At 52.8% G+C, this 26022-nt stretch overlaps 1 protein-coding gene across 1 annotated transcript; it reads right to left on the bottom strand.

Moving 5' to 3' along the window:
* Positions 1-239: 239 nt before the first annotated feature.
* ALG9 (ALG9 alpha-1,2-mannosyltransferase) lies at positions 240-21536 on the bottom strand. Its single transcript, XM_077305629.1, has 15 exons — positions 21334-21536; positions 20290-20428; positions 19222-19356; positions 18137-18207; positions 17406-17494; positions 16499-16634; positions 14791-14878; positions 13853-13958; positions 9850-9972; positions 7742-7896; positions 6287-6416; positions 5885-6032; positions 5457-5586; positions 4393-4523; positions 240-1121 (listed from the first exon to the last, which is right to left on the bottom strand). The coding sequence occupies exons 1-15, from the start codon at positions 21453-21455 to the stop codon at positions 998-1000; spliced, it is 1827 nt and encodes a 608-aa protein (XP_077161744.1). The 5' UTR covers positions 21456-21536; the 3' UTR covers positions 240-997.
* Between the last annotated feature and the right edge of the window lie 4486 nt (positions 21537-26022).

Raw genomic sequence — 26022 nt, 5'->3', positions numbered from 1 at the left:
TGCTCCAGAGCAGCTTCCTTGTTTGTAAATCCATAAATCCCTGCTCCAGCCGCAGACGAGAGCCCTTCCGGTAACCTCTGACGAACGAAACCACCCGTTGCTACAGACTCTTCCAGAACATGGGAAACAAGATTCAGAGGACGTGCGCACCAAGACAGCAGCTGGAAGACTCTGAGACAAGACGGGGGGGGGGGGGAGACGACAACGGGACACAAACTCACTTTCATTCCATCCTAAAATTGTGCTTGGAGGAGGCAAAGCCTAATTTTTAATGAACATTAAAGACAGTTTCATCACACGGTACGGCCCGAAATACAGAAGCCCAAAGGAGGGCCTGGTGTTTTCCCTGACATCCTTGTAATATTCCGAACGTACAGACTTGGACCTTTCTGGCAGAACCTAGGCAAGCCTTCTACACGTCTCTCGTGGCCGTTGCTGACAAGGACAATGGGAAGGAGCTCCACTGACACAAAACTCACGTTCCGCTAAATTACGCCACTAGCAGTGTCTGCTTCTGAAAGTGCAAAGTTCTGCCTGCCCCCTCCAGGTCCGTTGGGGGACCAGTTTTGTCTGGAGGGCTTTGTGTTCCCTCAGGCCATTGTGGCCGTCTCGCTTTTGAAGGCCCCCCCCAAAAGAAAATTGGACTTCCTTCTTTCAAGGGCGAGGGAGAAGTTCTTCCACGTAGGGGGACAGCCGAAAGACAGGTGGCGCTCCTTTGAGACCGGGCCACACCTGGGAAATCCTCGCAGGCTTTTGATCCTGTCCTTCTTCAATGAGAGCAGCAGAGGAATGGCCTTGCGGACCGCACAGGAAGCAGACAGCCCCCGACCACGGGCCGATCACGGAGCAAGAAAGATCCTGCCGGATGAGCAGCCAAAGGGGAAAACCTTCGCAAGCGCCTAATCCTGGTGCCCCGGCTGCCCTCTGCATCCAAATACTGGGGTCGGAGGTGGAATTTCGGAAGCAGAAAGCCAACCCTTCTGGCTGGTTCTCCTAGCTAGCCCCCCATTTTCTTCCTCACTTGCTTTGCTCGCCGGGGCTTCAAGATGGTGTAGTTCACATACGTTGTATGCTGGTCGGACAGGAAGGGGACGTAGAAGGCCCGGAACCATTTCGAAGACCTGGAAAGACACGCCATTTTAAAGCCCTTTGGTAACTGAATTGTTTGCTCTCCTGTGCATGCAAAAGACAGTGGCTTTAAGTATGAATTGAATCCCCCGGCCCTCGTTCCTGGAAAATGTTTCACTAGATTCAAGTCTGGTCGCACCTGTGAGGCCAGCGATATTTCAGGGGATCAGCACCGACTCTCTAAAATATCATTGGCCTCTAAGGTCCAAAGGGCCTGGCACCTTGATCTTCCCTGCAGAACGACCTCAAAAGGCTGAGGCCCCTTTCTCTCCATCACCATGAGCCCAACAAGACAAAGTCAGAGTCCAGTCAGGCACCTTTAAAACCAACAAAGATTTATTCAAGGCGTGAGCTTTCGAGTGCAAGCACTCTTCCTCACTCGAAAGCTCCCGCCTTGAATAAATCTCTGTCGGTCTTAAAGGTGCCTGACTGGACTCTGATTTTGTTTTGTTGGGCTGCTTCAGACGAAAATGGCAAACCACTTGAATCCACCATTGACCCCAAGTCAACCACAGACACAGAATCAGCAATGCTAAAACGACAGGCGTGAGATCCGAGGTCTTGGGATGCGGGAAGGGGAAGTGTCTTGTTTCCGGGCAGGAGGGGGACTGCGTTCCCCCCTCCTCCCTCCCCCCGGCCTTGGCTTTGCTAAGAGTGAGGGATCCCGCTGCTTCTCTGCGCTGGCTCGGTCCCCATGCAGAGATGGTGTGTTTTTCTCTCAGAGGGTTTGTGCTGAAAGGCCATTAGTTGGCTTGGGGCGGGGAGGGGGCGGGGGGGAGAGTCTACAAGCAACAGCCAAGAATCCTGCCCCAGGCCACGTGGCTCATGCCTGGCCCAGGTGCTTGTAGCATAGCAGGTGTCTTGCCCACAAGAGCCAGCGACCTTTGGCCAGTCACGGCACCCCTTCCGCCACTCAAAAGTGGAGCATTCCACCAATGCGGAATTAAGCCGGCCCAGAGAAAGCTGCTGCCGGAGCAGCCTAATTAGTCGATGGCTCTGACTGCTCTCTAATTCAATTAGCAGCACCATTTATCGGAGCCAACGGAGAGTTGCAGCAGCCCTTGCTGACGTCAATCAGGGAGACTCGGTGTCCCAGAAGCCTCTGGTTCAGCGAGCAAGAATCGAGCAGCTGGGGTCATTTGTTTCCTGAAGCACCGGAGCCGCTGGGGCTGGAAGGACAGAGCACCCTGTCCTCGGGTGGAACCGCGCCACCCTGCTTCCCCTGGCAGCTGCGTGGCCCTCTTCTCTTCCCAGGTCCTTTCTCCTCCAAAAGCTAGCCTTTGGCAGTGGCTCAACATTAAACTGGCACCAATGTTTGCAAAATTCGTTCCAGGTGCAAAGCTGCAGCCCTCCTTTCTGCACAACACATCTGCACAACAAGGAGCTTTCAGCCTTGCGCCTGAGACTAGAAATCCACCCGGAGCATCCGTGGCCAGCTGGTGATTCGTGTACGGACAGCCTGGCCGGGGACTAGAGAGGGGGCTTCGCTGCAGGCTCTTCTGGCATCTCCCCAGGCAGCCGGGGGGCTGTGCGATGGCAGAATCCAACGGGGGCAGGAGGGGAGACGCAGGCAGGCAGGCAGGCAGAGAGCTCTGACGGTTTTCAAACAGCCACGTGACCCCCCCCCCCTCCCCAGTCCAGTTCCTATATCTGGAAATAGCCAACAGCTATCAACAGCCCCCCTTTTAAACACTTTCTTTTTCGAGCCACTGGATTCGGATCAGTGAAGCCGCTGCCAGAGCTCAGAGGCTGCCCAAATTCTCCCTTTTGGAAACTGGAAGGACCCACCCCAAAGGGACCACGACAGAATTATATGGAAAGAGCGTCAGGGGAGAACTCGGGGGCCCAGCTCTCGTGGGAGAATTTACAGATTGAATGTGGGCCGTCTAAACCAGTATCCTCCCCCCTCCTTCAAATCCCAACCCCAAAACCATGTGCAGAGTGTAAATGATCCTGCCCTGAGCAAGGGGTGGGACTAGCTGGCCTGTAGGGCCTCTCCCCACTCTGTGGTTCTACGATGGAGGCATCCCACCCCTGCCTCTCCAGCAGCAGCAAAAGCACTGGCAGGGCGGGGCGTGGAAAAGCCGCCCTTCTCCACAAGGGGGTTCTGGAGATCCTGGGAGTCTGCCCCCTTCCGATGACTTCAGGCAGGAGGCAGAGCAAACCGCAGTGAGCAGTGGTGGGCGCAGGCCAGGAGGGCCGCCACGGGGATTGTGCCTGCTCACTCGCCATCCTGTCGCAGGCAATCAAGTCTCTCCGGCAAGCCAGGAGCCCATTAACACCCTTCGCACCGCTCTGCTCCTTGGGGAAATTCTCACAGTGCCTGTTGTCTGTCCACCCACTCATCATCAAGCGATTTTATAAAAGGTAACAATTCGCAGTCACGCTCCCTCCTTTCTCTTTTTTCTTTTAAAGCAACAGAGGAGCGTGGGGTGTTCCGGGGAAGCCAGACAGGCGGCGAAGGCTTTTGATGAGCCAGGCAGGCAGGCTGGCTGGCTGCCGCCAAGTGCAGGCTGACAGGTAAGGTGAGGGGGATGGAGCAGAGGCCTCAACGTGGCCCATCCTCTCCCCCCCACCCTCTGGGGGTGAGCTTTCCCTGAAAGGAAGTGCCTGAAGGATGCAGAGGCTCAGAGCAAAGCTGCAAAGGGGGGGACGAGGACAGCACAAAAGAAGAAATGGTCCCCTGGAAGCGAAAGGATGGGAATGAATTCACCCCTCGTGGTAGAGTGGGGGGGGGGGGGGCTCATGGCTGCCAGCAGACACCCCCACCCACGAGAAGAAGAGTTGGTTTTATACCCTGCTTTTCTCTACTTGAAGGAGCCTTAAAGCAGCTGACAATTGCCTTTCCCTTCCTCTCCCCGCAACAGAGGTGGGGCTGGGAGAGCCCTAAGAGAACTGGGACTGGCCCAAGGTCACCCAGACGGCTGCCTGTGGAGGAGGAGTGGGGAATCAAGCCCGGTTCTCCAGATTAGAGGCGGCTACTCTTAAACACAGCATGACACTGGTTCCTGGAGCTGGATCTTCAACAGACCGCTGGCTTCTGTTGCCGGTGCAGTTCTGGTCCTGGCCCGGATCATTGCAAAAGGAAACCACCAGGACCAGCCTCACCCCACCCTGTTGTGACCCTGAGAAGGGCAGAGCAGCTGCAGTGGGTCTCTGCAGACCAGCAGAGCCACCGGGCCTTTTCTTCTAAGGACGCAGCCACCCTCCCCACAATGCACCTCCCTCCGCTGCCCAAAGAGCTGCGATTTGATAGCCGCTTACCTGGAACTATCTAGAAAAGGCTTGTAAGCCACACTGACCCAGTCGTCCTTATTAGCAGCGTATCTTGGCTCCCTGGGTGTTTCCACCGGTGTGTCTAGGTCCACCAGGTAGTGGCATTTGGAAATGTCAAACTGGGAAGAGGGGAACAATTCGGGTAAGCTCCCTCCGTCTTTGAGAGGGACACAGGCCACTGCGGTGCGTTTTGTTGTTGTCTGGTACCTCCGAATCACACACTGTTGCCTGCGTGATGCACACTTAATCAACATGTGCAGCCTCTCTGACAAGTCCCGGCATGCGGAGGGACAGGGAGAGGAGCCGGAGCTTCCTGCATGCCGGAACATGTCGAAGAGCCTGCCAATTCGCCTTCCGCTGGGAAGCAACCCCCGCCCAAATCCCACCGGCTTGATTTCTACAATGACATGTTTCAAACTGGGGCATCTGTAGCACCACGACTGGAAGGAAGGGCACTTCTGAACAGCCCCCAAGACTTTAGAAGAAGGAGGGTGCCTGGTTTTCATACCCTGCTTTCCCACTACCTGGAGGAAACCCAAAGCGGCTAGGAGAATTGTGACCGGCTCAAGGGTGCCCAGCTGGCTGCATGTGGAAGAGGAGCCGGGAGTTAAGCCCAGTTCTCCAGATTAGAGTGTGCTACTCGGTAATCACAACCCCTCACTGGCTCTCGACCAGTCTTATGCCTTCACTTGTTTCTTATAATAAGTTGGCAACCAACTCTTTCTTGGAGAGCTCTGAGAGTCAAGCTACTCAGCCCCCCCCCCCAGGTCGCTGTGGTCCCTCTTCCGCAGCACTCAGGACAAAGAGAAAGTTCTAGCTTGACCCTGCCAGGAACCCCAAGAGCAGGGGTAGACAAACTGCGGCCCTCCAGATGTCCATGGACTACAACTCCCATGAGCCCCTGCCAGCGAACGCTGGCAGGGGCTCCTGGGAATTGTAGTCCATGGACATCGGGAGGGCCGCAGTTTGACTACCCCTGCCCAAGAGGAATGCCAGGCTGGGGTGAGTGACAAGCCTTCCACCGGGGTCAGAAAACAGGCGGCGATACTCACGTATCGGGAGGGTTCTTCCCGGTTTTGGTCATTCATGTTGGCTGGAATGAAGCGTGTGGCTGCTGGTCCTTTGGCAAAGGGCTTTGGCAGCTGGCCCCTGAATTCCGACGGAATAAACTGAAGCTGCCAGCTGCAGCCGTTGGGAGGGAAAATGCAGATTAAGAGCTGGGGGCATTTGTCACTCGCATGCAAGCAACCCCAAGCCAGTCTCTTCCTCTTATTGCTAAACAGCCCTGGCCCGAGCCCCTTTCTCTGCCGCTTGCAGTTGCTGGAGCTCAGGTCTATACCGGGTATCGGGGCATGTGCAGAGGACACGGCAGTCGGGGTGGGCTGGCCCGCTCCTCAATTTACCCTTGGCTGCCCTCCTGGTGGCATCACATCCTGGTAGCGGGAAGGATCCAAAGACCCCTGAAATCAACCCTCCTTACTTTTCCGGCAGGAGGAAACTGCTGGGAAAGCGATACCACTCCTTCCCTACGCAAACGTGAACCGGCCTCCCCTCCGGCACCGTGTGGATGGCTGGGTTGGTTGCAATGCGGTGGAACTCCGGGTACAGGTCGAGAGGGCCGTGGTAACCTGCGGAGAAGAAACATCCTAGATCAGGACTGAGGAGCCTTGGCAGGGACTGAACAAGGCCCACAGCGGCACCAGTCCCCAAGAGCCCCCTCCCCACAGGCACAGCTCCTACTTGAGCTGCAGTCGGCCCCGCCCCCCGCAGGCCACCTGGCAGAGCGCCACACGGCAGGAGCGAAGAGCCGGCCGCCTCAGAAGGGTTTGGGCATATCTGTTCATGATCCCGCAACTAAGAAATAAACCTTTCCGGCACCAACCTCGGAACAAAGCCACGGAGCGTGACAAGGAGAGCAGCCCGAAGACAAAGACGGTCCCCAGTGCCAGCCAGTTCGAGGAGACCGTGTAGTGCTCCAGGCGGTAGCGTTGGAAGAGAAAGTGGTAGCACTTCTAAGGAGCAGAGAGGGAAAACAAGGAAGTGGCAGAGGCTACAAAACGAAGGTGGCTTTCGCCTAGAGAGGGTGAGGGCTGGAGCATCAGCCACACGTCGGGGGGACCCTGGTTCAAATCTCCGCACAATCTCCAAGTCACACTCTTGGTTTAAGGAGGAGGGTAGATTCCGGTGGCTCTCCATGTTGGTCTGAAGCAACAGAGCAAAGTTTGAGTCCAAGGACACCTTTAAGGCAGACAATGTTTTGGGCTGGATAGAAGTTTCTGTGCAACAAAGCTTAATTCTAGGCCTGAGCTTTCATGAGCATGCACATTTCTTCAGATACCTTTTCGTTCCATGCAGCTTGACGTAATGCCTTCCCTAAAGACGGATTCAGGTGGTTGGCCACGTTGGTCTGAAGCAAAAGAACAAAGCTTGAGTCCAGGGGCACCATTGAGGTCCACAAAAGTCCGTTCGGCATAGAAGTTTTCTTGCGCCTGCACAGTCCCTCAGGATCTTAAAGGTGCCACTGCAGAAGTGTGCATGCACACAAAAGCTCCTACCCATAATTACATGTTGTTGTTCTTAAAGGGGCCATTGGACTGAAACCAACCTTCAGGTACGGAAAAAGGAGTTTTTCCTCTTCATTATTTCACCTGGCGTGACCCTCCTCCTCGTGTTGTTTGTTCACATTCTTAGCGTAATCGACTTAATTGTATTTTTTATTGTTCATATGTTCTTAACTTTTTTTTTTAAGCTTGTAGCCTTGCGGATCCGGACTGGGTGGAAAGACGGCAACCCAAATGCTTCAGGCAGATAAAGAAGCCATGCTGGGAGCTTCAGTGTGGGCAGCCCAGGGAGAAGATGGAGGACTCCTCCCAAGCCTAGCAAGGAGGAAGCTTCCGTTCTCCAATGGCCAAAACACAAAAGAAGAAGAAACGCCCTGGGATATTCTGCTGAGCAGAAAGGGGAAGACTGCAGCCCCTTCCACCCAAACGGCCACCAGGAGAAATTAACCGCCAGGACAGCAAAATGGATGCTATTCATGCAGTTCAATGAAGCAAAGCTTTCTGGCTGGCCCAAAAAAGATTGCACAGGAGAAGGCGAGCCCAAACGGAAGGCTGCTGAGCGGTGTGTGTGTGTGCGTGTGTGTGCACGCATTTTCAGAGGTTCTGCTCCTTCGGAATTAGACGCCGCTCCCCTTTTCAGGAGAAGGTTTCTGCTCTCGTGGCACAAAGGCCTCAGGAGGGCCACGGCACCTCTTCCGTGCCTCTGGAGTCTTATTGGGCTGCCTGCTCTCCTTCTGGCCCGTCCATGCTGCCCCCAGCCTCTCATGAATACGCACCTGGAGGGCAGAGAGCCCCACCGCTCCGCAGAGGCAAATGAGGGGGTAGATGGGATACAGGAATCTCTCTTCTTTGTGGGGCTGACTGAAGAAAATCAGAATCCAGATGTACATGGGCGAGAGCGTCAGCCAGTAAGGGCGGCCCAGATTCTGAACTGGAAGAAACAAAAAGGCAGGCGTGAGGCAGAAGAGAACGTGGAGGTGCCCAGACCAAGACCCTCCCTCCTTCCCTCCCTGCGGCTCTCCACCACGTGGTCCCAACTTTGGACAGCCCAGGCAATCCAGATCCCGTCAGAGGTTGGCAGTTAAGTAGGGCCAGCCTTGGCTAGTATTTGGATGGGAGACCTCCAAGGATTTGGATGGAGTTCCTCCAAAGACAATGGGGGGTCATGATAAGGAGGGCAGGTAATAGCAAACCGCCTTCTCCCACCCCTTGCCTGGCTGCCACACAACCCATGATCTCCTGGCTCCATGACACAAGCCAGGCAAGGGCCGTTTGAGGGGGAATATAATCCAGGCTCCCACAGAAGTAGCATGCCTCTGAACGAGGGTTGCCAACTCTGGAGTGGGGGAAACCTGGTGATTTGGAGAGAGCCAGAAGAAGGTGGAGTCTGGGGAGGGGAAGGGCCTCAGTGGGAGACAATGACCCCTCCAAATCAGCCATTCTCTCCAGAGGAACTGATCTCTGACGTCTGGAGAATGGCTTGTCCTTTTATTTGTAGTCCTGTGATTTATATACTGCCCCTTGCTGTGCCATCTTGCCCACTCTGAGACTCCTCTAGGCAGAGGAAAGGGGGACACAAAGACTTGCTCTTCTTCCTATACTTGTATCTGACGATCACACAAGTCCCCCAGCTCCGGAAACACATCTCGGCTAATTTAGAAGTACAATAACAGGAAAAGCAAAAACCTGCTCTTCCGACTTGCCAGCTACCTGCAGAGCGTTGCAGTTCATCCAAAGAGGAAATGCTCCAAGAAGCTCAAGATACCGAAGGGGTGGGGAATAGATGCCTACCCAGGGATGGGCTTTTCCAAATCCTTCCCTGCCTCCTTAGAGAAGCAACTGCAGGAATGCGAGAATTCCCCAGCACTTGCCTCGCTCCTTATTTAAGCTTCCCCCCCCCCTCCACTCTCCCCCAAATTAAAGCAGGAAGTCGTTTATTTGGAAATAACAGCAATTACTCCCATTTGTGAGGGTTGCGGAGGCAGCTTTGATCGGTGTCAAAAATGTGAATTGCCCCTGAAAAGAAACTGCTTGGTGGTGTTAAAACAAATCAAGACTGTGAGTGTTCCACACACCCACGAGAGCGAGGAGTGCCGGAGAAGGGCCCCCCTGCTGGTGAGGAACACGATCTGCTAAGCAGGAAAGGAACACAATGAATGAACCGTCGCCGCAGACTCTGCTGCAGGGCTTGGCTGGAGAGGGGCAGGTGTGTGCTCCCGACAGTCAACGCGATGCTCTGCACATAATGCGTGCACTTGGTGCTCTCTAGCGGGCATCCCTGAAAGTACAGGCTACCATGTCTGGCCAGGATTGTGCCAGCCTCTGGTGGCCCTCACAAAGCTCCTTACGTGGAATCAGGACATTGGTTGATCGAGGACAGTCCTGTCTACTCAGACTGGCAGCAGCTTTCTAGGTTCTCAGGCGGAGGTCGACCAAATCATCTGCTTCCTGGCCCTTGAGACGAGAGGCCAGGGACTGAACCTGGGACCTTCTCCATGCCAAGCAGAGGCACCTCCACTGAGCCACAGCCCTGACATCTCCTGGTTCCTGGGATTCTCACCAAGCACTCGGTGGGCCCTCACCTGAATCAGGAACGCACTTCCTGTGTTCTCAAACAAAAGCCTTCCAAAGAAGATCCCAGGCACTACCTAGAAGTGCAATGTTTCCCCTGTGCTCATAAGGGTTGGGAACGAGCTTTGAAGCCTTGTTCAAACCAAGACTCTCAGCAAAACAAATTCTGCAAAGTTTGCTCTTCCAAACGCCTGTTCTCAAGGGTGCTGTGGAGGCCTTTGCTGATTCTTCTTCCCAAAAAAGTGCCACTCTTCTAAGCCCTTGGCAACCGTAGACCCCGCCTGAGCTCCCAGCAAGGGCCTGTGGCACTCACCATGAAACTTCTGCAGCAGACTTTCCATAAGCGAGGTCAAGGGCAACGCCAGGAGCGCCAGCGCAAAGGCCACGTTGAAGTTCAAGAAGCTGTTGACAAAGTAGAAGGACCAGGGCTCTGTGCCTAGGGGGGAAACACACGGAAGAGGCTTTCTTGGTGGGCACAGTCCGGATGAACTGCTGTAGGGAGCCAGGATACTTCAGGTCTGACAGCCCCCACTCCAGGATAAGAAACACAACCTCCAGGGCACAGGGAAAGCTATACAAAGAGTACAAAGAGACTCTGGGCCAGCAAATCTAGCCCCTCAAGTTCTCTTCCCACCTTATTTTAGGTGCACACAGAACACTTCACCTGCCTGAAATACGAATGCAACAAAACAGCTCCCTGAAATCACCCTACGGGCCTGATTCTTGGAGAACTGGAAGTGAGTCTGGCTTCCTATTGAGCAGGCAACTCAAGGGCAAGACCAGGCACACAGTCGTGGGTGATGGGAAGGCCTAGTGATGGGAGACACACACTCCCCTTGAGTATTTGCCTTCCCTTGAGCCTGGGTTCCAGGCAGGGTTGCCAGCTCCAGGTAGGGAAATTCCAGGGGATTTGGCAGAGGAGCCTGGGGAGGGGCCCCCATGGGACATAATGCCACTGAACAGGCGTGGCCAAGCCGTTGCTCTCCAGATGTCCATGGACTACAGTTCCCATGAGCCCCTGCCAGCATGCTCATGGGAGCTGTAGTCCATGGATATCCAGGGAACCACAGGTTGGCCACCCCTGGCAAACTCCTCGCTGTTATTCTGGGAGATCTCCAGGCCTCGCGGGAAGGCTGGCAGCCTCCTTCCTGCCGCCCTCTCTTGCCATTCAGAGGGCCCTCCACCGAGCTCCAGGGCTGGGTTTGCACCGAGAAGGCTCATTTCCTCCCTTCCGCTCCGCCCTCCTCAACTCAGGTGGGCCTTGCAGGACCAGCCACCCCCACCCCCACCCCCACCTTTTGTTCCCTCACTGGCGTCCGGGGAGGTGCCTGCTCTCAAACCTGAAAAAGACGGAGCCAGGCCAGCAGTTGCCTAGCAACAAGCCCTGGCAAAAGGACTCAGTCTGCCACGGCGGCTGGGCCTCGCGGCTGGCACCGGCTCCCCCGTCCCACCTGCCCACGACAGGTTCTCCCACCCCCTCCTCGACGGCTCTTCCCCACCCTCTCCATTTTTGGCAACGGCGCGTTCTCAATTTAGAAGGCTCTGCGGAAGGGCAGGATGCTTCAGGGATTAGAATAGTTCTGGGGTGACGCCGTATTGCGTGCGGCGAGATATAAAAAGCCTGCTGGGAACAAAAGCACTCCCGTGCCTCCCGCCCCCCCCCATTCAAAAAGAGTCATCCAGCAGCTGGGGAGGGGGGGGGGGAATCTGAGAACCTGACACCCTCATTAATGTACCCCGCCGTAGCTCAGCTCTCCCCCTGGGCTCAGCTCCACGGCAGCAGAAGGGCGGACATTCCTTTGGGGGGGGGGCTGGAATTTGCCAAGGAAGGGGTGGCGTGGGAAGGCGTCCTGGGCCTCTCAGACCAGCACACATTCCCTGCCTTGCAGGCCAAGGCAACAGAAGGTCTGTGGGTGCCACATTCTCCCCCCTCCCCCCCCACACACACATGGAAGAGGAGCTGCAGAAGAATCCTGCCTGCAGACCAGAGAGCTCCATAGGTCGAGGAGGCCTTGAAAGGCGAGGGACAATGGTGTGTGTGTGTGTGTGTGTGTGTGTGTGCTCTGTTCATCTTTGACCTCCGGTTGTCATCACCTGCTTTCAGCTTCTATCTCCTTTAGAAGAAGAGCTGGGTTTTTTATACCCCGCTTTTCACAACCCAAAGGAATGTCAAAGCAGCTCACAATCGCCTTCCCTTCCTCTCCCCTCAACAGTCATCCTGTGAGGTAGGTAGGGCTGAGAGAGCTCTGACAGGACTGTTCTGGCAGAACAGTTCTAACAGGACTGTGACTAGCCCAAGGTCACCCAGTAGGCTGCATGTGGTGGAGAAGCGGGGAATCAAACCCGGCTCTCTGGATTCGAGGCCACCGCTCCAAACCCCTGCAGCAAGCAGACTCCGTACTGGAGAGGCAGTGTGGCATAGTGGTCAGCATGTCGGACTAGGATCTGGGAGACCCAGCTTTGAATCATGAAACCCTGGCTGAGAAAGCCTGATCTAATTCATTTCATGCACCTTGTCACCTTGGGGTAGAAGCCAGGCTAATTTCTTCCCACATGCAGGACCTGGCACACAGGTTAGGCAGAAATAGCAGTCTACAGCAAGCTCCTAGCAGGTCGGAAATCAGGCCAAAATGCATGTCCCTAAAGCCAAATTCAGCCACTATTTTATGAAAAAGGCCCCATGCTTTTGCCCAGGCCTTCAGGGACAAAGCTTCCTCCTGGCACATGGCAAAACCAAACCTCCGTCCTCAGTAACGCACTCACTCACCACCTTTCTAACTCCTTGTCAAAGCAAGTTCAGCATGCAGAAATTAGCAGCATGCATGAAGCTGCCTTAGACTGAATCACACCCTTCGGTCCATCTAGTTCAGTGCTGTCTGCTCTGCATACTGCTCTCCAGGGTCTCAGGCAGAGGTCTTTCCCATCACCTGATACCTGGTCCTTTGAACTGGAGATGCCGGGGACTGAACCAGGGACCTTCTGCAGGCCAGGCAGAGGCTCACACACAATTGGCCAGATACTTCAAAAACAGACTGTTTTTTTCCCAACCAATCCAGAACTTTCCTGCAAGGTAACTAGAAGGCTGAACAGGGCAAACTCCTTGGCACGCTAGATTTCGCATCTAAGCGGATGGCACACACCCAGCTTGCTCCAAAGCGAAGAGTGGCAGAACCTGCCCTGACACACCCATCCTTGAATCATCCTCCCGAGCAGGCATACACATCACAGCGCACACCTGAGGCCTAGCATGCGACGCTTTCCAGGCGAGACAGCATTAAAGCAATGCCTTCATTAGCAGGGAGGCATTCCACGAGCACCATCCTGAATTGTTTCAGAGCTTCACTGGTCCCTGGAGGAGAGTGTGGAGCCAGCTCATGCTCACGCATGAAATGCGGAAAGGTCAGGCCGATCACAGCAATGAGCGCAAAGCGGCTCCCAGGTCTTCTTGCAACGTACTTGAGACGTCCTGTGTGAGGGCGAAGGACACCCAGAAGGACACACGGTGAGCTGCTGTCATGCGCTCAGGATGCCAAAGGCCACGCAGTGGGTGCAGCAACGTCAACAAGTGGCAAGCCAACGATGCCCTGGGAATGCTCAGCTGGAGAGATGGCCTCCTTTCTGAAGCTCCCTGTGGCAATTTTAGAGGGGGCACCAGATGTGCATCCAGGACATAACCACCACGGCCTAGGGCCAGGGGTAGTCAAACTGCGGCCCTCCAGATGTCCATGGACTACAATTCCCGTGAGCCCCTGCCAAGCAAATGCAGTTTGACTGCTCTCACACCCTGCACCGAGAATCAGAATCAAACCGAGGTGGAAGAGACCACCAAGTGCCATCCATTCCACACACACCGGAAATTAAAAAAGACACCCTCCGGACAGGAGGTCATCCAATCACCTCCTGAAATCTCCCAATGAAGGTGCCTGCTCCATTCTTCTACATATATCAGAACAGCACAGAGAAAAACACTCTGAGCCTGCAGAAGGGGCCCCTTTCCCCAGCATGCTTCTCTTGCATGTTTCTGTTTTAGCACAGAGATGCAAAACAGTCGGCGTGTTTGGAAGTCCACCGGCCCTTCCAGGCTAAGCCAGTTATCACCTGCTTTGTTCTCAGAGGTGCAAATGGAGTTGCGCAAAACCCAAGGGGCCTCCCTGCAAGACCGCTGGGGTGCAACAAAGGATCGCAGGGTGCAGCCGTTTGCAGAGGCTCGATCCACTGAGCTGGCCAACCGCACGAGCGTATCTCAAAGGACAGCCAGCCTCAGCAGCCCCCCCGCTGCCTCCAAAGTACATTCGATAATCAGGAGGGACACTCACCATAAAGATCTGGCCCGTGGGGTGTGAAGACATTATACAAAACGATGTTGAGAGGGGCAACCACCAGCTTCCCGTAGTGATAACTGTCGACCACCACCAGGGGCACCTTCAAAAAGCAGTACGCAGGCTGTAAGTCCTTTCACACTTGGCGCAGTCTCACAACCTAAGAATGCTGTCCGGAAAGCCAAAGATCCCCTCCAAGTCCCGACCCTGCTTAGCTTCCAGTTTATGATGGCCTCAGCCAGGGGCTTCCAAGGCCAGGGAGAAGCAGAGGTGGTGGGCCATGGCCTTCATCTGCAGAGCCTTCCTTGGTGGTTTCCAAGTAAGTACTTAGTTAGTGACCCTGCTCAGCTTCCAACTCATGGCAACCCCAGAGTTGCCATGCTTTCAAGGCAAGGGAGAAGGAGAAAAACAAAGAAAATTGCTTGCCAATTTTCCTGGGCTTGGTAAGCAAAGCAGCTGCTGCCATTGAGGGGGGGGGGCATGGGCAGAAGAAAAGTGTTGGGGAATTCAGATTTGTTTGTCTCTGCTTGATCAACTTTACTCTATTCAAACGCTTGTCGCCTTGTAATTTTTGACCTTTGCTATCCCAAACACAATCTGTTCCTAAAAGTTTTTCAGATCTGGCAGTGGGGGTTTCTGTACACTTCAGGCTCAGAGACTGGAGAAGGTGGGGACCATTTTCTACTTCTGAATTGTCTTGTTCACACAAACTACCCATTTCCCAGGCCCTTCTGTGCCTAGCTGGAAAGCAGCGTTGAGAAAGGTTGGCATATCATCCCTGGCTCTGACAAGCACAGACTGACTAGACCCAAGGAGTGTGGGGACAGCACAATGGAAGAAAGACACAACTAGCTGATAGAGTCATGCAAAAGGTACAGGAGACAGAGATCCTCCCCCTCCTCCCGCCTTGGACGCAGCTGGTTGTGGAAGCTCACCAGGAATACTGCCAGGGCCACGAGAGACCACTTCAGGAAGCTCCTCCATCTTCTCTTGAGTATCAGGAAGTCAAAGGCAATTGGAAGCCTGGCAAGCAAAACACCAAAGAGATGCTTCATGGGAGGAGCAAGACAGAGGGCAGCCAGGGGGGGCTGGCAGGAGAACAGCTAGATTCAAACCCTGCAGAACTTTAGAGACCAACGAGGCGTTCAAAGCTCTAAGCTTTTGAGAGTCTGATGGGAGCTGAGCGAGGGAGCTCTGGTGCTCAAAAGCTTATACCTTAAAACAGGGGTAGTCAAACTGCGGCCCTCCAGATGTCCATGGACTACAATTCCCAGGAGCCCTTGCCAGCATTCGCCAGCAAATGCTGGCAAGGGCTCCTGGGAATTGTAGTCCATGGATATCTGGAGGGCCGCAGTTTGACTACCCCTGCCCTAAAATCTTGGCTGGTCTCTAAGGTGGTCTCTAAATCTAGCTGTCTATGGCAGGAAGCACCAGAGAGATGTTTTATGGCAGGAGCGGCCTCACTGCCGATCTCCAGATGTTCACTGGAATTGTATTCCATGAACATCTGGACAGCAGCAGTTCAGTCACCCTTGCTTATAGGATGACTGTCTCCCTTCCCCAACCAAAGGAAACCTCTTGGCATGGGAGAATCATTGGGTAACGGCTCCAGGGGTTCCTTCTGCACCCCATCTTGGGTTTTTTGATGGAAATATTACTAAAATTCTAGCTGAAGTATTGCACAGAACAGTACTGGCTAATTATCAGAAAAAAATCAGAATGGTACCAGCCAGATATTGGGGAGGGGGGATTCACAGAGTATTTCAGCAGTGAGTCAGACGCCTAAGGAGCTCCTCCTCACTGGCGGCCGGATGCTTGAGGCTGATCCTGCATTGAGCAGGGGGCTGGACTAAACAGCCTGCTTGGCTCCTTCCAGCTCTATGCTTCTACAGCACTGCCAGCTTCAGCCTCAGCACTGGAAGCTCTCTTCCATGTGCCCTCTTCCAGTGCCCACACAGTCCTGTGCTTTGCCCCACAACCGTGAAGGCTAGAAACATATTTGCTGAAACAGTCCTAAAAACCTACTGAGCCTCACAGTAAACCCAAAGGATTCAAACTGCTCTCCCAAATCCAAAGTCCGGGCCTCTTTGAAGACAAGCAAATGGCTCCGATACATCTAATGCGCATCTACACACAGCCTCATGCGCATGCTTGAGAGGAGATGGATTAAGCCTATCGGCAGGGTCTCGGTTAATTGCTCTCGGCATTCCAAAATTAAACGTACACCTGCCCATTCATCTCCCATGCTGACATGTTTGTTTCCTTTACTATGTTTCCCCTTAGAATTAAACACAAACAAACAGTAACTTTGTGCACTAAGCTTGTTATTCCTGCTTGGTTCTGGAATCAGTTAAACATTTCATTATGCTGTATGTTAATTTACTGCTCAGCCTCTCCCGAGATGTTTGGACTGCCAACTCCCATGTCATTGTACCTGAGGAAGTGTGCGTGCGCACAAATGCTTATACCTCGAGTAAAATGTTGTTGGTCTTAAAGGAGCCACAGGGCTCAGACTTTACCCCCAGTAAGTGTGCAGTCATTGAACACGGGCATCTTTCCACCTCCCTCTCTCGCCTCCTCGTGCCCGGTCAAAGCAACCAACCAGGCGAGCCCGCGCACTCATGCCCCACCGCTGCTGCTTACCCGAGTGCCGCGCTGAAGGGCCAGCCAACGATGGCTCCAGCAGCCACTCCCATCACCGCCAGCGAGATCTTATCCATGTACCACCCAGTCATTGCTACTACTGTGCTGTACATGCAGAAACTGCTGGGGAGAAACGCTGCGAAGCAGAGGGAGTCACAGGGTCAGGATGCAGGAACAAGGAGGAAGGCCTTCCCAAGGGCCCGCAGGCTGCACGGGGCAGAAGCGAGTGTCCTCGGCAGGCCATCCTGCAGGGCAGCACAGCACTGAGGGGAAAGGGCCGTTGTTGGGTGTTGCACAAGAAACCAGCATGAACCCCAGAGACCTATATTTTGGAAATGGTGCCTTAGAAGCGACCCAATGAAGATGCTTTCACAACTTGCATCAGATCCCCCAGGAGGTAAGGCAGCGGTTGGGGGTCTTTTAGCTTGGAGAAACGAGGACTGAGGGGTGACATGAGAGAGGTTTATAAAATTATGCACGGGACTGAGGAGGCAGAGAAAAGAGACCTTTTGTCCCTTTCACCAGGGAAGAACCCACGGGCACTCACTGGAATGAATGAGCAGATGTGATGGCCACAGGAATAAACAGCTTTAAAAGGGGATTAGGGAGATTCATGGAGGATAAAGTTTATCAATGGCTACTAGCTGTGTGGCTAAAGGAACCTTTCCGTTGACCTCTGGATCTCCTCCCCAGGAGGTAATGGCACAGAAAGCGTTTAGCCTCTAGGTCCTGCTGCTGACTCTCCAGAGGAAGGGGTTGGCCACTGTGTGAGACAGGATCCTGGACTAGATGGGCCGCTGGTCTGACCCCGAAGTGCTCTTGCAATGTACCAAATCCTGCCAAAAATCTCCATCAGCCAATGTCCAAGCTCAAATCAACCCCCGCCCCCGTTCCCTTCTTAGCTTACCAGCAGCTGAGCAAAACATCCCGGTGCTGAGGACCAAGAAAGCCAACATGAGGCGGCTCACATGCAGCCCAAATTTCTTGCACACCGTCCTGGGAAGCAGAGGGAAGAGGGTAAGGGAGCACCAATGCACAGAGGAATCAACAGTCAATGCAGCTGGGTACCACACTACAACTCAAGAGGCCACGCGTGGCTCTCTGCACCTTCCTCCCTGCCACCCGTTCCTCTTTTCTCTATGACTGCCAAAATCTTTCAGTATTCTAGTTAGAGCATGCAGTGGGTGACACTCCCACAGAACCATGGGGAGCAGCAGCTGATGGTCAAGGGATGGAGGAAATCCATCCCACAGTTTAAGGCAGCTTTCAATTCTAGGGGAGGTCAGAGTGTTGCTCCAGTACTTAGGATTGTACCCTCAGCCAGGCATCACAGGGCTACAGTGAGGTTTTCACTCTCCCATTCTGCTGGCCACCCAAACCAACAGGCCAGCAGTATGAGATCTGAGCTCCCCCTCCTCAGGTTATGGATTTATTATTTTGGTTTCTAACCAAACCAGGGCTTCACGGTAACTTTATAAAACACACACACACACTTGTATAACACAAGCGGTTGCCTATGTGTACACACTCCAGGCATGTGCTATGGCATGCGACTGAAAAACAATCTCACAAGGACGCCCATCAGCACCTATGCTATTCATACCAAAAGGATACAGAGGAAGCATCTTCTGTACTCACTTATAAAAGTAAAGTTCACAAACACAACTCAGGAAGGCCAAGAGGCAGCGGACAAAGTAAAAGATGAGGACCTGGGGAAAACAGGGTGCTTTTAGGAACAGCTGGACCCAGCTGTTTCAGCCCACTTGTAAGACATTATATAGCTGGGACAATCACAGAACAAGCAAAATATAATGATTCAAATCCAGTAGCATCTTGGAGACTGACATTTTCAAGGTATAAGAAGAGAAGAGCTGTTTTTTTGTACCCCACTTTTCACTGTCTGAAGGAGCCTCAAAATGGCTTCCAATAGCCTTCCCTTCCTCTCCCCACAACAGATACCTGTGAGGTAGATGGGGCTGAGAGAACTCTGAGAGAACTGTGATTGGTCCAAGGTTACCCGTCCAGCTGCCTGTGGAGGAGGAGTGGGGAATCTGACCCAGCTCTCCAGATTAGAGGCCACCACTCTGAATCATGTTGCCTCTTGAAAGCTGAATACTCTGGAAAACTTGTTGGGCTGTAAGGTGGGACTGGACTCAAAACCTTTCCTGCAGACCAACACAGCATCCCGTCAAACCATGAATGAGCATAGCTGAAGGCTGCTTGTCATTCTATTCAGTTTAAAAGAGGTTCACCACAAGCCATTACCCTACTCAGTGGCCAAACCGGTTTTAGTTTCATATGCATCGTCACCACAAGTCTGCAGTCATGGTGTTATTGCATCTGTGGAGCAGAAAGAAACCACCATGCTGAGAGTTCAACTTATTCAACCAGAAGTGTCCAGTTGCAACTGTCGTGGACGTGTTCAACTTGTGATGGAATGGAACATGGATGATGAGTCCTCGTGGCTGCAAACAAACAGGTGACCAAGAACATGGCAGGAACCACCCCCCTTAACCACTACACCACCCTGGTTACCACGATTCCCAAGTCTCACGTGTTACTAAGTATGTCATGAACGCCAGGGACCAAGCCAAACTGGGAATCAGCCACATTCAGCACCACCAGCTAGAAAAGTCAGGCTCCCTCCTGCAAATAAGCTGTCCCTTCTGTGTATCGCAGGACAGAAAAAGTCTTGGCTGGAGAGTTCTGGGGATGCCCGTTACCTTGTTTGTCTGCAGAACTCTGGCATGGAACAGGGCTGGCAAGGCGTGGAGCCACAGGTAAGCGTAGGAGCGGACGGCATAGGCAGGAGAGTATTCCCATGTCTGGAAGCCTTTTCCATAGACGAGGTAGTGTGTCTAGAAGAAGCCAGTGCAAATACAAGTCAGAAGCTGGTAGGCTTTAGCTTGGGAGTGGGTAACTTTTTTGAGTTGGCGGACATCTCTGGAATTCTGACACAGTGCGGTAAGCGCAGAATGGTTGCTACAGGAGGTGAAGCCAGACATAGGATGGATGCCGCAGCAGGGACCAATGAGGAAAGGCTAGGGGGCTTGGGAATGTTCAGCTTGGAGAAGAGGAGGTTGAGAGGGGACCTGATTGCTCTCTTTGAGTCTATGAAAGGCTGGAGGAGGGCAGTGAGTGGTTCCTGTTGGCAGCAGAGGAGAGGACCCAAAGCAATGGCTTTAAGCTATGTGTAGAACAGTACAGGCTAGATGTCAGGGGGGAAATTTAACCATCAGAGTAGTTCAGCAGTGGAATGGGTTGCCTTGGTAGGTGGTAAGCTCCCCCTCACTGGCAGTCTTTAAGCAGCAGCTGGACAGATACTTTTTCATGGATGCTCTAGGCTGACCCTGCATGGCCCTTTCCAACTCTACAATTCCAGCTGACCTTTAGACACACAGCAAAGTTCCTTTGGCTGTGGTGGCAGCTGCTGTCAAAGCAAAGCTTTCTAAAAATCTGCACAACCAATCCAATAGCCAGTCAGAAGCCTCATGGGGCAAAGGTCCTACCCAACCCATCTCACGTTCTAAAAACACATGGAGTGCCATGTGTTGGGGTGCCATGCTTTGGTTTAATCCACACATAGGGAGTCGAGCTTCGATTGCTACACCATTTAGGGCCCAGGTTTTGACCTAGATTTTCAGAAACGTTGCAACGACCAAGGAAATCAGCATCTGACAATATGCAATTAATCCCAAAACTATGACCCAACCACAATCTAAACTGGACTAAACATCTACCTATTTATCACTCCAATAGCGCATTTTAGTTCTTGCAAGAAAGACACTCACAGGTTCCCAGTAATTATACGTCTCATCGCAGTCAGAGATGTTACTCAGCAGAGCAGCACAGAACCGGGCCGAGATCAGACACTTGAAAGCTGTGGATCCTTCTGGGGCCCAGACGTGTCCTGCCTTGTTCCCAGAAGCCCTGACCAAGAGCCAAAAGTCACAGGCATTAGATGGACGAACAGAGGAGTTCAGGATGATTTCTGAACAGGTGGACTTGCTCAGAAAGACCGGCATCTACATCCCAAAACTGCCCTACATATTTATATCATGTTCATGGTTTATCGGTCCAAACAGTTTAGAAATATGTGAATTGTAGTCTGTGGACATCTGGAGAGCCAACGGTTTCAACCCTGCATTAGAGGGATGTTACAAGAACTCTCCCTTGTCACAGAGAGATTCAGGTGCGTAGCTGCGTTGGTCTGAAGCCACAGGACAGAATCCGAGTCCAACGGCCCCTTTTAAGCCCAACACATTTTATTGCAGGCGCAGGCATGGCCAGGAAAGCTCACACCTAGAATGCAAATGTGTTGGGCTTAAAAGGGGCCACTGGACTCCAGTGTTGGTGCAGCAGGGGTAGTCAAACTGTGGCCTTCCAGATGTCCACGGACTACAATTCCCATGAGCCCCTGCCAGCATTCGCTGGCAGGGGCTTGTGGGAATTGTAGTCCATGGACATCTGGAGGGCCGCAGTTTGACTACCCCTGTGCGAGGGGCACGTGCTCTGTATTTATGGATGGATGACATTTATTCCCTTCTCCTGCTGAGCTGAGGATGCTCCCCTCGCGATCTGATTGGCCCGCTGGTGCAAACGTCCCCGGGACGCTCGGCCACGGATTGGACAATGAGGCTGCCCGTCGCCTGGAAGGAGGGCCGTCGGAGCAGATCTCCCGCCGCCACCGGGAGGTTGGCAAGACACCAGTCGGCTCCTTTCTTTCCCCCCTGGGGTCGCTCCCCCCCCCCCGAGGAGCCCTCGCCTGGTTCCCCTTCCCCCTCGCCACAGGCGCCCCCTCCCCATCGCCGCCCCCCCCCCTCAGCGGCACCTACTCGGCTCGGGCCTCCTCGGCGGCCGGCGGGGGCGCCTCTTCTCGCTGCCGGGGGGGCGCCGCCGCCGCTGCCGTATCCCCGCCGCCCCCTCGAGGCCGCTGCCGGGGCCCCTTGGCCGCCATGCCGAGTGCGGGCAGGACTCCGGGCCGGCTGCCGCGCTCCGCCCCTGCAGGGCCCGGCCGGACACGTCAGAGCTTGAAGCCGCGCCGCCATGATAAGTGGGGGCGAAGCCGTGCGCATGCGCGACGCCTTGCCGGCCGGCTTGCAAACGCGGCTCTCGCCAAGAGCAGATAGGGGCGGGGCGACCAAAGGGGCGGGGTCCTGGAGGCTGCAAGAAGTTTTGCCTCGCTGGGAATAAACTACGGAGCGGGAGGTTGGCGTGCCAGGTGGGGATCCCCTGGAATGGCAGCTGCAGAGGTCAGCCCCCCTGGAGGAAAGGGCTGCTTGGGAGGGGGACTCTGACATTGGACCCCCCACGGAGATGCAGGGATGCCAGCCTCCAGGGGGGACCTGGGCATCCCCCGAATTCCAGCTGAACTCCAGACTGCAGAGGTCAGCCCCCCTGGAGGGAACGGATGTTTAGAGGGTGGGCTCTATGGCATTGTACTCCACTGAGGCCCTCCCCAGGCTCCAGCCCCAGATCTCCAGGAGCTTCCCAGCCTGGAGCGGTAACCCTGCCCACCCTCCGTCACCAACTAATTCAGACTTTAGTCCAGGGGTAGTCAAACTGCGGCCCTCCAGATGTCCATGGACTCCAATTCCCAGAAGCCCCTGCCAGCATTCGGAATTGGAGTCCATGGACATCTGGAGGGCCGTAGTTTGACTACCCCTGCTTTAGTCCATCAGAGCCACACAGCCATTATTCATTGACGAGTCAAGAATGCTGTGCATGTGCTCAACAGCACTCGTTCCTTGACGCAGAGGAGTGGCCCCGAGATTATGAAAACACCCATCGGGCTGAGCCAGACTTGAGTGCTGTTCTCTTTCTGTTCCCTGCCTTCCAGGCAAATTGCCACCTGCAAACAGGTGGGGCACGCCAAGCATTGCATACATTTCCTACCTGATGTTTTTGTTAGTCACTCACTGCTGATATTAAAGGAGAGGTGAAGAAACAAGGAACGAAGGAAAGGAACCAGGGCTGGGGGAGACGACACTTTGTTGTTATGTGCGAAGTCGTGTCCGACCCATCGCGACCCCATGGACAATGATCCTCCAGGCCTTCCTGTCCTCTACCATTCCCTGAAGTCCTTTTAAGTTTGCACCTACTGCTTCAGTGACTCCATCCATCCACCTCATTCTCAGTCGTCCCCTTCTTCTTTTGCCCTCGATCACTCCCAGCATTAGGCTCTTCTCCAGGGAGTCCTTCCTTCTCATGAGGTGGCCAAAGTATTTGAGTTTCATCTTCAGGATCTGGCCTTCTAAAGAGCAGTCAGGGCTGATCTCCTCTAGGACTGACCGGTTTGTTCGCCTTGCAGTCCAAGGGACTCGCAAGAGTCTTCTCCAGCACCAGAGTTCAAAAGCCTCAATTCTTTGACGCTCGGCCTTCCTTATGGTCCAACTTTCGCAGCCATACATTGCAACTGGGAATACCATAGCCTTGACTAAACGCACTTTTGTTGGCAGGGTGATGTCTCTGCTTTTTAGGATGCTGTCTAGATTTGCCATAGCTTTCCTCCCTAGGAGCAAGCGTCTTTTAATTTCTTTGCTGCAGTCCCCATCTGCAGTGATCTTGGAGCCGAGGAAAATAAAATCTGTCACTATCTCCATTTCTTCCCCATCTATTTGCCAGGAATTGAGAGGGCCGGCTGCCATGATCTTTGTTTTCTTGATGTTGAGTTTCAAGCCAACTTTTGCACTCTCCTCCTTCACCCGCATCAACAGGTTCTTTAGTTCCTCTTCACTTTCTGCCATTAGAGTGGTATCATCTGCATATCTGAGGTTGTTGATATTTCTCCCTGCAATCTTGATCCCAATTGGTGACTCCTCTAATCCCGCCTTTCTCATGATGTGCTCCGCATACAAGTTAAATAGGCAAGGCGACAGTATACAGCCTTGCCGAACTCCTTTCTCAATTTTGAACCAATCCGTGATTCCATGTTCAGTTCTCACTGTTGCTTCTTGACCTGCATATAAATTTCTCAAGAGACAAATAAGATGCTCTGGTATTCCCATCTCTTTAAGAACTTGCCACAATTTGTTGTGCTCCACACAATCAAAGGCTTTAGCATAGTCAATGAAGCAGAAGTAGATGTTCTTCTGGAACTCCCTAGCTTTTTCCATGATCCAGCGTATGTTGGCAATTTGATCTCTAGTTCCTCTACCTCTTCGAAATCCTGCCTGTACTTCTGGAAGTTCTCGGTCCACATATTGCTGGAGCCTAGCTTGTAGGATTTTGAGCATAACTTTGCTAGCATGAGAAATGAGTGCAATGGTGCGGTAGTTTGAACATTCTTTGGCATTGCCCTTCTTTGGGATTGGAATGTAAACTGACCTTTTCCAATCCTGTGGCCATTGCTGAGTTTTCCAAATTTGCTGGCATATTGAGTGTAGCACTTTTACTGCATCGTCCTTTAAGATTTTGAATAGTTCAACTGGAATGCTGTCACCACCACTAGCTTTATTGTTGCTCAGACTTCCTAAGGCCCATTTGACTTCACATTCCAGGATGTCTGGCTCCAGGTCAGTAACTACCCCACTGTGGTCATCAGGGATGTTAAGCTCGCTCTTGTATAGTTCTTCTGTATAATTTTGCCACCTTTGCTTAATCTCTTCTGCTTCTGTGAGGTCCCTACCATTTTGGTCCCTTATCATACCCATCTTTGCATGAAACGTTCTCTTCATATCTCCAATTTTCTTGAAAAGATCTCTGGTCCTCCCCATTCTATTGTTTTCTTCTATTTGTTTGCACTGTTCATTTAAGAAGGCATTCTTATCTCTTCTAGCTTTTCTCTGGAATTCTGCATTCAATTGGGTGTATCTTTCTCTTTCTCCCTTGCCTTTCACTTCCCTTCTCTCCTTAGCTATTTGTAAAGCTTCCTCAGACAGCCATTTTGATTTCTTGCATTTCTTTTTCTTTGGGATGGTTTTAGTTGCTACCTCTTGTACAATGTCGCGAACCTCCGTCCATAGTTCTTCAGGCACTCTGTCTATCAGATCTAATTCCTTAAATCTATTTGTCACCTCTACTGTATATTCGTCGGGGATATGATTTAGTTCGTACCTGAGTGGCCTAGTGCTTTTCCCTACTTTCTTCAATTTAAGCCTAAATTTTGCAACAAGAAGCTCATGATCTGAACCACAATCAGCTCCTGGTCTTGTTTTTATTGACTGGATAGAACTTTTCCATCTTTGGCCGCAGAGTACATAGTCAATCTGATTTCTGTGTTGACCGTCTGGTGATGTCCATGTGTAGAGTCGTCTCTTGGGTTGTTGGAAAAGAGTGTTTGCTATGACCATTGTATTCTCTTGACAAAATTCTACCAGCCTGTGCCCTGCTTCATTTTGTACTCCAAGGCCAAACTTGCCTGTTATCCCAGTTATCTTTTGGCTTCCTACTTTAGCATTCCAATCCCCCATGATGATAAGCACATCATTTTTTGGCGTTGCTTCTATAAGGTGTTGTAGGGCTTCATAGAACTGATCAACTTCATCCTCTTCAGCAGCAGTGGTTGGGGCATAGACCTGGATCACTGTGATGTTGAATGGTTTGCCTTGGATTCGAACTGAGATCATTCTGTCATTTTGGGGATTGTATCCCAAGACTGCTTTTCCTACTCTCTTATTGATTATGAAGGCTACTCCATTTCTTCTGCGAGATTCTTGTCCACAGTAGTATACCTGATGGTCATCTGAATTAAATTCACCCATTCCTGTCCATTTTAGTTCACTGATTCCTAAAATGTCGATGTTCAGTCTTGTCATTTCTTGTTTAACCACGTCCAGCTTGCCTTGATTCATGGATCTGACGTTCCAGGTTCCTATGGAATAAAAATCTTTACAGCATCGGACTGTCTTTTCGCCACCAGTTACTTCCACAACTGAGCGTCCTTTCGGCTTTGGCCCAGCCGCTTCATTCATTCTGGCGCTACTCGTACTAGCCGTCTGCTCATCCCCAGTAGCATATTGGACACCTTCCGACCTGAGGGGCTCATCTTCCGGCGTCATATCGTTATGCCTATTGGAACTGTCCATAGAGTTTTCATGGCAAAGATACTGGAGTGGTTTGCCATTGCCTTCTCCAGTGGATCACCTTTTGTCTGAGCTCTCAGGTATGACCTGTCCGTCTTGGGTGGCCCTGCACGGCATAGCTCATAGCTTCACTGAGCTACTCAAGCCCCCTTGCCACAACAAGGCAGCGATCCTTGAAGGGGGTGGAGGTTCCACCGAGACGACACTACATTGGGTATAATGGAGGGATGGGGACACCCTCTTCGGGAGCACTTAGATGTAGACCCCTTGGGCCAATCATTTTGAAATTTGGAGGGGAGTCAAGGAAGAGCCTCCCAAAGCTACCCTGAAAGTTTGGAGGCTGTAAGTAAAACCCCAACCCCCTCAGGCCCTGGGAAAGGTAGGAATGCCGATATTCCCATTAAAGTCTATGGCACCATTGACTTCCATGGGTGCCAAAGTGGCTGAATCGGGCCCTTCATGCACAAACCTACTCGTGATCCCATAAGCGGTGGCATTCAA

Source organism: Paroedura picta, chromosome 12 (genome assembly GCF_049243985.1).
Source record: "Paroedura picta isolate Pp20150507F chromosome 12, Ppicta_v3.0, whole genome shotgun sequence".
NCBI classification, from domain to species: Eukaryota; Metazoa; Chordata; class Lepidosauria; order Squamata; family Gekkonidae; genus Paroedura; species Paroedura picta.
This window is presented reverse-complemented; position numbering and strand designations above follow the sequence as displayed.

Bases quoted from the DNA above. Each gene is read 5' to 3' on its own strand.
- ALG9 (XM_077305629.1), bottom strand. From the start codon at position 21,455: ATGGCGGCCAAGGGGCCCCGGCAGCGGCCTCGAGGGGGCGGCGGGGAT. The intron at 13,959-14,790 runs GTGAGCTTCCAC...TGCTTTTTGAAG, and splicing joins TGGCCCTGGCAGTATTCCTG to GTGCCCCTGGTGGTGGTCGA. The intron at 6,033-6,286 runs GTTGGTGCCGGA...TCTTCTCCGCAG, and splicing joins CTCCGTGGCTTTGTTCCGAG to GTTACCACGGCCCTCTCGAC.